Genomic DNA, 13,779 nt, shown 5'->3' with positions numbered 1-13,779 from the left:
ATTGAGAAAAGGCACAACCCTTCACTTATTGAAGTCAGCCTTTGTCATTTAAATGTTCTGAATTATTTGCACACGAGTTTAACTCGTCTTTCTTTTCATATCATTCCCTCAGGTGAGAGACCTAGGGCCTCTTTGCCCTCTTGTTTGTGTTACTTGTTTTGTTGTTTAAGGAGATATCACTTTCGGAAATAGTCAAAAGTGGTTGAAGTAATGTCAAATAATAATTCCTCATATTAGCATTCTATGTTAAATTTGGAACAATATGCAGAACTAAAATAACATATACTTAAATGATACATGAACCAGTTGTAATGAAATCTTTCAAAAAGAGTAAAAAAGTTGTTTGTATAGGTCCCTGGCTATAGCGATATGCGATAATATCTAACGGCGGACGCGAGTCACGTGACATTGATTTTGGAGATGCCGGTGTACCAGTAGATTCTTCTCTGTTCCAGCTACTGTCGGCCATTTTGTTTTAAAGCAATCGATTATGGGCAAAGTCGGTCGCCGCAAACAGACATATTGAATATTTTTTTGTGTAAATAAAAATAAGTTTTTATTTTCTTTGTTGATAATGCTTCAGGTTTTGGTAGTTATTATTCTTATGTATTATTAATTTATCGGAATTTGAAAGAGAACAATGGATTTGTTCATTTTCGATAATTTTTGAAAAATTGAAAGGCCCAAACGATTTTTTCTAAAAACTTCTTCCTTTCTCATCACAGATTGATTAAGTAAGATGGTTATGCTAGGTGAGTCTCGTCTACTTTTTATAAATCATACCTAGATTAACATCTCAGAGATAAGATGTTAATCTAGGTATGATTTATAAAAAGTAGACGAAAATAAGGCATTTTAAAGGATTTTGTCTTTGTACAATTTTATACTGTTATTTCATTCAATCATTTTCACACCTGTCGCCAAAGTGGTTTGTTTCTTTTTGAAAAACTTTTCTATTTCTCATCCCAAATCGTTGAAGTATGATTTTTATGCTAGGAGAGATGTTAATCTAAGTATAAATTACAAAAACGTAGAAGAAAATGTTCAATTTAAAGGATTTGGCCTTATACAATGTTGGTACAATTTTAAGCTCTTTTCCTCTGTTGTACACGATTGCTGTCAAACGTGTTTTTGTTCTTTTTGATAAACTTTTTCATTTTTCATCCCAAACAGATAAAGTCAGATTTGTATGCTTGTTGATATGTTTATCTAGGTTTGAATTAAACAAACTGGAGGAAAATGTTCCTTTTAAAGGATTTTGGCCTTGTACAAAGTTGGTGCAATTTTTAGCTCTTATACCCTATTGTACACACCTGTCGTCAAACGTGCTTTGGTTCATTGTGAAAACCTTTGTCATTTTTCATACAAACATAACATCTTCTTCAGTTCGCTAATTGATCCGACAATTAACACGCGCGTGAAATGTTTGGGGTTTTTTTTCTTTTCGCGAAATCCTAGTCCATGACACTTAGAGCTTTTATTTATTACCAAAATAAAAATACTTGGTTACAAACACAACTTTAATAACCTATAACTCATGAATAAGATCTAAATGAAAAATAGAGAATAAACAAATTGAACAAATCCACAGAATCAATATTGAAATAAGACTAACTGAAACCGTTTTTGGATCGAACGATCATAGCATTTATTATACTGAAATGTTGTTTTTATCAGAGACCTAGATCTATGTGTCCACATATATCTATCCGTTTTGAAATAATATTATTTTATAAGGTTTTAAATGTTTGAATTAATGTGTACAAGACAATTTTATCAGCAAAAGCCTTTCAAATAAATTATTCAACGGCATTCTCGCCGCGATTTGGAAATTCTTATAGCGCTATTACTTTAACGATCGCGGCATTATAAATTCTTATTTTAGGTAAATACAATCGAGTTTTTGTAGAAGCATAATTACTCATGTTTCTATGAAACTTTATTTTATAATAATCGGATCATTATTGACCAGTCGCCTTTCTATAGCGCCGTAACATTTTCGCATAACTTTGCTCGATAATCGTAGCCGTTGCTACTGGACACGTCGCTATCTTATCGCAATCGTGATACATTGGCTATCTTCGGACTCCCCCGATTGATTTATGGAATAAATCGTCTGCTGATCCTAAGTGTTCTTATCAGTTTCTCGACCACGTGACCCCGCCGCGAGATAGCCCGATAAGGCGCGAAGTTTCCAATCTGTGTATTCTATAGGTCACAATATACCAAAAGATTTCCTTAACAAATTCAATGTAAAAGCAATAACTTTAACACAAAATAAAGTCAAACTTTTGCGCGTAGACACCCATATAACCATACCTTTTCAGTATGCAATATATTATGCATAAGAAAATCAAGTACACAAAGTAGAAGCGATAACAGTTTTATCAAAACCAAGTTATTTAAATTGTACTTAAATCAGAAGTAGTTATAACATTATTTAATGCCGAGCATTAAAAGCAAGCAGTAGGAGATCCATGGTATGATTCGAGTGAAGAATCTTTGCTGAGAAGCGGCACATTTTATGACCAGGTTCAAGCTCTTAGGCATGTAACGAAATTACACATTGTTCGTGGAAAACATACAGTAACAAACAAAGTTCATTTCACTTTTCATCGTGATTTATTTCTGTTGAATATTGTCTAAAACAACGCTGGCTAATGTACGTGTAATTCAATTTTACAGTACGGCGAACACTACGGCCGCCACGACAAGAAAACGTGACTGCTCTACTTTATTGTCTTTTTAGAACCATGAAAAATCAAACTGACCAAACAGGCTGTATACATTTTTGATTTGCCATTATTAATATGTCGGTTGACCGACTCTCTTATGTTCCGATTTAATGAGCGGTCGGCAGGTGCTTTACAGAAATTATCTTATATGAACATGTCAACGAATATTTTTGATGGCTTTTCAAGATAAGTATATTCGGACTGTGTTTCATTACTAATCTTGTTTGACATCTTAAAGTATATACCTATAGGCAGTCACGTTTTAATTTGCATTATGTTCCGATTTAATGAAGCGGTCGGCAGGTGTTTGACAGAAATTATCTGTGTTTCATAACTAATCTTGTTTGACATCTTAAAGTATATACCTATAGGCAGTCACGTTTTAATTTGCACCGTGATAACCGTGGTACGTTTTAATGTAAACTTAATGACTTTCTCTTATCATTTGGTAAATATTTAAATTAATATTCTATAATGTTATTTAAACCATTATTTTCTCTATAATTAAACATATATTACATTATATTCTTTATAATTAAACATCTATAAATAATCTCCACAATTCCAGAATCCTATTAATAAAATTATGGTTGTTGTGATAAAAGATTTATTAAAAATTTTCTACGATTATTAATTTATAAATAGCAAGTATGTTACACGCATGAAGTCACTAAGATCAGTTCCAATGTATCATTCCTTTACTAAGGACAGTTACAAGAGTTACAGAATGTGTATAAACTTAGATGAGCTATGACATATTTCCACGACGAGAGTCAGCTTCTAAAGTAAGAATATTTGAGCCTTGTTTAGAAAAAATTGGGCAAAATGCATGTGCGACGACACTTTCCGCTTTTATGGTATTTTTAGTTTCAAGGAAATCCCTCCTTACCGAAAATAAAGTTTAGGCGGAAAGTGTTGTCACTGATTAGCCTGTGCGGACTGCACAGGCTTATCTGTGATGACACTTTACGCAAATGCATTAAGCCCAGTTTCTCAGAACAAGGCTTATATTAAGATGAGAATTTGTACAATCCCCTAAAAGTGCCAGGTTCTTAAGCGTTAATATAAACTCTGCGGTTTTATTGATTTGTAAAGTTAATTTAAAGTGTGTTTCTAATAATTACATATTTCTGTTTCATGTACATTGCACTTTTTCGTTGAGTGTTCTAATCGTTAAACATGCGATAATACTATTCTGCAGAAGTCTGCAATAAACAAAGGCATTTGTTCTTTTGATTGTTTTTGTTTTGTTTTTCATTTGTAAGATTTTTTACCGTTTTCAACAGTATTTCATTCCTATTTAGGATAACATTTACACAACTGAACCGTGTCCTGGTCCAAAATGTTCACCTGTAATGTGTGCACATACGTATTTCAGTGGCTATCCTAATTGTATCAGATTTATGCCTAGTGGACTTTCCCATCCTACTAAATTGGATCGATTTATTCCCAAAATTAGGGATGTCTGGTATATTTATTTCTATATAATTAGAATATTTCTTACAGAAATTCCTTTTAGCAAACAGCGCAGACCCTGATGAGACGCCGCGTCATGCGGCGTCTCATCTTGGTCTACGCTGTTTGCAAAGGCCTTTTTTCTAGACGCTAGGCATAAATGGGTTAAGGTAAGATAAAATTTCAAATTGGCCGTCTAAGAGATTGCCTGATAAATGATGACATATTTTATAATGTCGGGCGGAGAGCGAACCCGAACCTGCTTAGAACTGCACGAAAGTAAAGACCTTTTTGCCACAGACTTTCACAGTATCACGGCCGTGTTTAAATTTGTATCCCTGACAATAACACGTTACTATATTATATAGTGACCGGTTTGAAGGGGTTGTTATCGGTTTGCAAAGGTTGATAATTTACGCGTATCAAATAATCTTTTATTCGCGCCTGATTTTTGTTATGTATCACTTCTGGTAAATCTTGTAACAACTTTATTTTTCAGAACATGTTTCTTGTTTATTATTGAACAAATCATAACTTTTTTGAATGACACGAATTTAAACATTTTTAAGACTGAAACGGTGTGCTTCCTATAGTCATATAGATGATTTATAACTTGCGATTCTCTCACGTCAATTACATATTCGAATAGGATGCTTGGGGTTTGTGAATAAAATGTATCAAAAAAAATAATTGCACATCTGCTTGGACATTAAAACGAGAACCTTTTTTAAAATTACGGTACACGTGATTTACTCGACCATATGCTTAGTTAAGGGCTCTTTTCTTTCAGTAAGCTATTTTGTATACGACATGGAATATTTATAAGATTCATGAAAGACAGTTTCAAATGACCTACAAAGATTAAACTAATTACCGGCTAAGTATATTAACAGTTTCTTATTTTACAAAACATTTTCCCCTAAGCCAATGTCAAATTCAAATTTACTCGCCACGGTTGAACTGGATGGTGTTTCCTTTATCATAAATCACGTTCTATCTTTAAAGATTACTTTGATTTTGTACGACCATGAATACAATTGCTATCTCAATCTTACATTAATTGTTCAGGTTCAATCGGAAATATGGTTCATTCCGGTAAAAGATGCTACTGCGATACAAAATCGGCCATCGGTCACCCACAAAAGCAGCTTATCAAGAAATACCATCGCATTGGTTTGATCTTAATGGTCACGTAAATAGTCATTTAAATACACTTATTGCATCTGGTTCATTTCGGATAAAGATGCTACTGCGTTTCAAAATCGGTCAACTGAATAATAACCCACTAGGGATAAGAATAAGGGCAGCGTATTATCGCCCGAAAACTACAGGCCCATTACGATTTTGAGTTGTTTAGGTAAATTGTTTACGGCTATTGTTAATGAACGCCTATTATTATATCTTGAAGAAAATGAACTGTTACTAAAAAATCAGGCAGGTTTTAGGAAACAACATAGCACCCTTGATAATATTTTTATATTACAGCTGTTGTCTGATTATTGCAAGCATAAAAAGACCAAGCTATTTTGTGCATTCATAGACTTTCAGAAGGCATTTGATTCAGTTTGGCGAGTAGGTCTATGGACTAAACTAGTAAAATACAATGTATATGGAAAACTTTTCAATGATATAAAAAATATGTACCATGATATCAAGTCCTGTATTCAGTTACACGATAAAACAACCGAATATTTTGCATGTGGCAGAGGCGTTAGGCAAGGTGAAAACTTATCGCCTGTGTTATTTTCGTTGTACCTAAACGATCTAGAACAATATATGTTAAGTCGTAATAATTGCAGTTTAAATATTGAAGACTTAGATCTAGAAATTTACTTGCAACTGATAGTTGTGTTGTATGCTGACGATACAGTACTCTTTGCGAAGACAGAACATGAATTGATCTCATTGCTAGAAAGTTTTTCTATGTATTGTGACATCTGGAAATTAGACATAAATGTTGATAAAACTAAAGTCCTTGTATTTGGTGATAGACCCAGAAGGGCTAGAAACATAACTGTTAGAAATCAGCAGCTAGAAGTTGTTGATAGTTTTAAATATCTTGGAGTTCTTTTTTCCAAAAATAGAAGTTTTTCAATGTCAAAACTGCATGTAATACAACAAGCTAGAAAAGCCTTATTTAGTCTATATGTTATGATCAGAAACCTTAACTTACCACTGGATTGTCAGCTGAAGTTATTTGATAATACTGTTGTACCGATTTTACTCTATGCTTGTGAGATATGGGGCTATGGTGATTTAAGAAGCATTGAGAAAATACATAGAGATTTCCTAAAACATATAATACATGTTACGAAAAGCACCCCACATGTCATGTTATATGGGGATTTAGGGTGGTTTCCATTAAGTATATTGATTAAGAAGAAAACTATTGGTTTCTGGTTCAAGTTAATTAATAATAATACTCTCTCTGCCATGTTGTATAAGATATTATTAAACGATTCATACGTTAATGATAACTCATATCCTTGGTTTAAAAATATCAAAAATATACTTGATGAGTGTGGCCTAAGCTATATTTGGTACGACCAATTCTTCTTAGGTAGTAAAGAAACTTTGCAACATATGGTAGAAGAATCCCTAAAACGCAATATATACAGACTTGGACTAGTACAGTTAATGAATCGCCTAAATGCTATAATTACAGAATATACAAAACCGAACATAACTTTGAACCTTTCTATATGGATTTACCTGAAAATTACTTACAATCTTTTGTCAACTTTAGACTATGTAATAATTATTACCAATTGAAAAGGGTCGTTGGCTTGGTTTATATAGAAATGAAAGAAAATGTCATCTTTGTAATATGAATGATGTTGGAGACGAATATCATTATATGCTTAAGTGTACTTATTTTGATAGAGATAGGAATAGTCTGTTATCATTTGTAATTTTTAACTCCTGTAATATGCATACCTTTAAGAGTATTATGTGTGAGAAAGACATAGACAAGCTTGTTAGTATTTGTAAATATATCAAAAAAGTTCTAAAATCATTCAATAATAATCACCCACCTGGCAATTCTTAATTAGTTGTTCCTCCCTTGTTTCATTTTTTATAATAGCAATTTAACTTATTTATAACCATACTAATTATCAGAGTTAGAAAATTATCCATAGCTTTAACATACCTAAGTAATTAGTATATATAATTCACTACATTGACCTATACAGCCTGGTCATTCAGTAGTTTGTATACACTTATTAGTACCTCTTATCACATATGTAATGTGCTGAGTGTATGAATAAACTGTTAAACTGGATATACAAAAGTAGCTTAACAAGAAATACCATCGTATCGGTTTGATCCTAGTTCGTAAATGGTCATTTAAATACACTAATTGCATATAATAGCGTGTCTCTATTTAACAACATATCACAAATGCCCGCTGTAATATGTTTACACTACCCTTTGATATTTCGCGTATATTTATTAGGTAGATCCGATTCTAAAATAGTAGAAAAAACTAAATGTTTGATGAAAAAATAACTAAATACATAAACGCCTACGACATTCATGATATGCCTTTAACGTGGGTTTTTGATGTTAAAGATATGCAAACACAAGTAATGAAGATTACAATTAAGCTTGTACGGATGTTGTTAATACATACATCAAGTCCGAAAATGCTTTTTTAAGACTTTTAGATAAGGAACCGAAATAATGAATGCAGACAATTGTATATATTAATACATACATATTATATATATATATATATATATATAGATATATATATATATATAGTATATATATATATATATATATATATATATATATATATATATATATATATATATATACACATATATATGTATATATATACATATATATGTATATATATATATATATATATATATATAATATATATATATATATATATATATATATATATATATATATATATATATATATATATATATATATATATATATATATGTGTGGCTGGGAACGAGATTTTGACCCATCTGGTCAAAAATGACTTTTTCAGTTAAGCATATATTATGAAAGTGCTACATCTGAAAAATCAAAATCTGAAATTTAAGCATTGAATTCCTAAAATTGACGAAGTTATGTCATTTTTTGTATTGCATGTCAGAAACACTGATTTGCGCGATTTTGTACGAAATGACGTTTCAATACAACGAAATGACGTTGTAATTCTACCAGTATTAGTTCATTTTATGCTGATCAGTTTTTGTTGATAATCACTCAATTGTATGTGTATGGTGATGACAGTCATTAACTATGACTTACATAATTAATTGTATTATTATAAAACATTAAACGCTCATTGTTGCCATGGAAACAGACACTGTTCTTTTTTCAAATGTATTGTCATTTTAAAGAATTTAAGACACAGAATAACAACACATCAACAAAATATCTTCTGGACAGATATTAAACATTACCAACATGTTTATAGTAAAATCAATGTATGAACATTTTCTGAAAATAGGGGTGTATTCAGAAATTGAACATATTGTATAGCAACGAACTTGAAACTAAAATGAAAAAAAAACTGACATTTTGAATTTTTGTTAAGCATCTATACTGCCATACATGGTTTATTTAGCAATTGTATTTTATTCAAAGATTGATACACAATTAATTAGATTTTTTTAAATTAAGTTAACAGTTGCTATGGAAACAGTAAATTATCAATTTCATTTGTACCTGTTATCAACAATGAAATTGACCATAAGTGTAGATAGAAAATATTATCAACCCATTTCATATATAGAGGTCCAAAAACATGATTTTCAAATAAAAGAAAATTACAGCAATAAGCACATCAATATTCAATGGTAAACGTCACCATAGATTAAACTTTACACAACAAAATATGTTCGTTTACTTGTAAAATATAATAGATACATAATATGAACACATATGTTTACATCACACATTTTGATGTCAATACAAACTACAACAGTTTAAGTTATCTTTGAACACATGCCAGTCATATTATACAATGTAATAATCATACTGTACAGAATATTTTATAGTGAAATCACTATGATTGAGTTGTTAATTAATTATAAATCTCAGTTCAGGTTATATATGCCCATAAACTATTTTTGATTATTGATTGCTATGTCACTTTCAATAAAAGAAACACACTATTAATAAGATAATCAGCTAATTGTCTTACAAATAACAATACCATGTAAATGTCATAGTCATGAATACTAATCAGAAAACAGTTTATCATAAGTATAATGCAAGAACAACAATTTGAGAAAATGAACAATTGTTAATAGGATAACAAGCTCTCACATTTTTTACTTTGGAATAGATGGTTTGGGACACACAATGTCTCTGGCAACTTCATTGATAAAGAACGGTGCAATTTTCTCGTAAAGATACCACTGCCTCAGATGATCTAGAGGGGGGATAACCTTAACTGTTGGAAGGCAGCCTGCCTCGGGTCTTGCCTTTAGAAGATTGAATCTAACTTCCTCCGAGTCACAGAACTCTCGACAAATGAGAACCCCTGGCTCATCCGCAGTGCAACGAAAGTGGTAGTATTTTGAGAGGTTTGTATGTCCCGGTAGCATCATACTCAAGGAAACAGACTCATGCAGACCTGCAATGATATTCCAAAAAAACAGTAACAATTTTATAATCTTTTTCTTCAGGTTACAACCTCGAAAGATTCATTTCAATATGCTTTATACATTTTGTAATTGATAGAAACAAGCGACCAAAGTTCTTATCATATAGTATAACAAGAGCACCGCCTAGACAGCTCATCTATTTGTCAAAGTATGAATCAAATCTGATCATAAATAAAGAAGTTATGGCAATTTTAGTAAAATCTTTCCAAAATGAAATGGGGGGATTCTTGGGTGGGATGGTTGGACAGTCTTTCAAAAATAAAATAATACAAATAAATATTTGTTTTTTTAAAGGATTTTGCAACAACATAAAATGTTTTAATTGGGGGGGGGGGGTATAGTTGGGGTGTGGTCATTTATTAGATGATTAGTGCTGCAAGTATGAAAGCAATAGCTTTGATACTTTAGAAATAAAGTGAACCTAAACACAAACCTTTTCAAATGTCTCTACACACTACACATTATTATACTTTTTAAATGGTTATATTTTAAAGAAAGACAATGACCGTTTTATTACCTGTCAACACTCTCCACATGCAATAGCCCAGAATGGTGTTGTTTTTATTCTGCCCAACAGCATTGTCAAAGTGAATCTGCGAATAAACATTTCTTGTTTAAAATAATTAATATATATTTAAATGGAGATTATTGCTACACCTATGAAAACATTTATGAATTAATGGAAACAGAATTATGTTATGTCCAGCAACAAAATGAAATAATTACAAATTACAAAAACATAGATTAAAGTAACAATTATTACAAAAGCAACTATGTATAAATTTACTTAATCTTTCCAATGAAAAGAAAGACAAAACATTATTTTGTTAATCTCAGAGTATGTATAGCAATAAATTACCTCTGCGTGTTTTTCTCCAGCGCCAAAGTGAGAAAAATAGTGGTGCACCAAACTTGTGACACAATCGCCACCTTTCCCAGGCATTTCTGACTCGTCAATCATATAGAATCTCTGTATTCCTGTAATATTGTTTTATGTACATAAAAATAATTTTTACAAATAAAAACTATAAAAAGACTATATTTTAATACGCCATGCATACAAGATTTCCACTTAATGTTTGTGCAAAACACTTGTATTGTTTAATTACAATATACACAAGGCTTGTCAGCTAAGGATGACATATGCCTCCTTTTTCCACATTTTTCTAAACCTAAACGCAAAGTGTTTTTGCACTTTTTCGAAACCTAAACGCAAAGTGTGACGGAATTTCAGACAGACAGACAGACGGACAGTGCGATCACTATATGCCCACCTTCGGGGGCATAAAAACAACAACTAAATAATGCAGTATATTAACAAATGTTTTTCTTATAGTAGTGCAATGTAGTTACAATTAGTTATTATTACATATTGTGTAGATATATAAAACTGATAATTACAATAACATACCTGTTCCTTCAGCGCACATCCCAAACACATGGCACTTTCTTGGTGTCGCAAAGTAGATTGGCCCCACTTGCATGGCGTGATGAGGGTAGTGTACACACTGGGCAAAATCCCATGAGTAGTGAAGTGTGGCATCTAGTGAACATGGTTCTGCACCTGTTAACAAAATGAACCAAATTGTATTAAGTGAATCAATTTATTTAGACATTTTTTATTATATATACATATTTTTATAATTGTTTACCAACATGTACAGCTAGATGCACCATATAAATGAATGTTCAACATTTAAGCTATAGCATGTTCATGGCAAAATGCATATAATGCTGCGGTTCATCTTCCAGGACAAAGCACAAATGTACCTCATATGAGGTACCTTATTTGTATAACATATTTTTGAATAGTTAATTTACAATTTATGAATTTATAATGGAAATAAAATTTGTTTATTAAAAAATCCTCATTTTTCAAGACCTTCAGTGACATCTGTAGTACTGCACACAGCTTTACTACAAAGAACCTGGTTCTTGAAAAGTTGGCGTTGCCGGTTGGCCTTTTGAACATGACATGTATAGTCACTTAGTACATTGTGCCTTTCTTCGTCTGACAGATGAGCATTGGTTTTTAATTTGCCCATGAATTTTTGACATTTTACACACAAATCTGTCGCTGGTGTAGCTACTGCAATGTGGGGGCATAATGAATTCCATTTGTTTCTAAATGTTTTTAAAGACACAACTCTATAGTTTGCTTCCTTTGCACTCTTCATGTATAAGTCATAAATGTCAGTTACATTTTTTTCACATGGAAGAAGCAAAACTGTCTGCTTTGGACAATTAGGCAGTCGTCCGGGCAAAGGTAATGCATTTTTATTTGCATATTCTTCAATGAATTTTTTTATTCTTGTAGTATCGTCGAATGAAAGTGCATGGGCAGGTGTTGTTTTGCAATTACCATGTTCATTGACACTCAGGCCATACATGTCATAAGACTTACTCATTCTTTTCAACGTTGACTGAGAAATTGCAAATGCAAAACAGAAAGTTTTCTTACAAATTTGCTGACCATGGAAACAATATTTCTGAGACAGTCTCGTTCGCAACTTTTTAGATTTTTTGTTTTCAGATGTAAAAGTACTATTTTTTCTTTGGGTACAAAGTTGGGATTTAACTACAAGTTCTTTTTCTCTTGAAGACAGTTCCTGGCATTGGGTCCTATTTTCTAGCAGATTATCAACACCAACTATTGTTGAACATGGTTTACTTCCATTAAAGACACTACACTGGCATGTTTCACGCGTGAAATTTGAAATAATTTCTGCTTCTTTTTGATCTTTTTTTCTTATGTCATTCTGTTTGTGATCCATTTGTATTTGGTCAGACTCGGATTCGCCACAATTAATGTGGTCATCATAAAGTAAGCAATCAACCTGATCACATGTATCACCATCATAATCATCAAAATGATCATCAACATCTTCAAATGAAATACTTGCATGATTTCCCAAATCTACATCACAAGTTTCAACCTGTACAAAATTGGATTGGAAAACTGTCAAGTTATCATTTGATTTTGCAAAAGATTCATGGCCAATGTGGTATAACTCATCAACTTGTGCAAGTTCACTTAAAAATACGTCATCAGTCTGTCTCAATTCGTATGGAATTGTAGATTCTTGGGAATAAATTTCACTAGTTTGGCTCATCATTCTTATGAAAACTTCACATAACATAAACTATCATTGTATCAAAACCAAACGACATTTTTTGACAACTTCCGGGTGAAAATTCCAATTATCGCATATAATCATGAATCGTACAGCCAAACTAATTTTAACAGTGGTAATAAACACTAGACGTGGTTAAATTTATATGGGATACATCCTTTGCCGACTAATTTCACATTATTTGACGGAAAAACAACAAAAAAGAAAGAAAAACTAACCTTTTTGTAAGCAGGAAGTTTATCCATTAATTGATGCAGTCACACGGTGCCGTAGTGTACGATGGGTTATTAATCAGCTATGGTTAAACTATACTAATGTTTTCGTATAAAAACCGTAACATAATCACTGATTGGGTAATTCATAGATTGTTTCGGAAAATAAATAAAAAAAATTAGATATTTATCGCAGTAAAAACGTGTGAAAATTGCGCTAAAAAGTTGTCACGACTTTGCAACGTTATTTCTCGTTAACGACGTCAGCGCCGAAAGGGTCAAAGTCTCGTTCCCAGCCACATATATATATATATAATAAAAGTAAAAACACGTGTCTGGGATTTTAAATATATATTGATTTAGCCAACGCGTTTCGCATAGCTCATCAGGGCATAATACAATATATTTCAACGTCAAAATGTCATGGAGATAACGTCATATCAATAATGACGTCATAACGTCAATAAATATTAAATGAAATTTAATTTGGGTTTAAATACATGTATAAAATGTTGTTCTTTTGCTAACCTAGCTGAAATATTGTTTGAAAATAGCTTATAAAATGGAAATATTTTAAATTTTGGTTCATTATGTGAACATTCAT

General features: G+C 31.8%; 1 protein-coding gene across 2 annotated transcripts; it reads right to left on the bottom strand.

The window, feature by feature from the left end:
• Positions 1–8,526: 8,526 nt before the first annotated feature.
• Positions 8,527–13,249, bottom strand: LOC127868504 (uncharacterized). Of its 2 annotated transcripts, none has more exons than XM_052410334.1 (5): positions 13,182–13,249; positions 11,241–11,393; positions 10,689–10,807; positions 10,347–10,422; positions 8,527–9,798 (listed from the first exon to the last, which is right to left on the bottom strand). In XM_052410334.1, exons 2-5 carry the CDS (start codon positions 11,311–11,313, stop codon positions 9,494–9,496), a joined length of 573 nt encoding a protein of 190 aa, XP_052266294.1. In that variant the 5' UTR covers positions 11,314–11,393; positions 13,182–13,249; the 3' UTR covers positions 8,527–9,493. The 2 variants fall into 2 exon arrangements, with proteins under 2 accessions (XP_052266294.1, XP_052266293.1); XM_052410333.1 differs by lacking the exon at positions 13,182–13,249 and adding an exon at positions 11,712–12,304.
• Between the last annotated feature and the right edge of the window lie 530 nt (positions 13,250–13,779).

Source organism: Dreissena polymorpha, chromosome 2, assembly GCF_020536995.1.
Source record: "Dreissena polymorpha isolate Duluth1 chromosome 2, UMN_Dpol_1.0, whole genome shotgun sequence".
NCBI lineage: Eukaryota > Metazoa > Mollusca > Bivalvia > Myida > Dreissenidae > Dreissena > Dreissena polymorpha.
This window is presented reverse-complemented; position numbering and strand designations above follow the sequence as displayed.

Bases quoted from the DNA above. Each gene is read 5' to 3' on its own strand.
- LOC127868504 (XM_052410333.1), bottom strand. From the start codon at position 12,237: ATGAGTAAGTCTTATGACATGTATGGCCTGAGTGTCAATGAACATGGT. The intron at 10,808-11,240 runs GTATGTTATTGT...ACAATATTACAG, and splicing joins GATGTGCGCTGAAGGAACAG to GAATACAGAGATTCTATATG. The intron at 9,799-10,346 runs GTAATAAAACGG...ATATCATTGCAG, and splicing joins CATGTGGAGAGTGTTGACAG to GTCTGCATGAGTCTGTTTCC.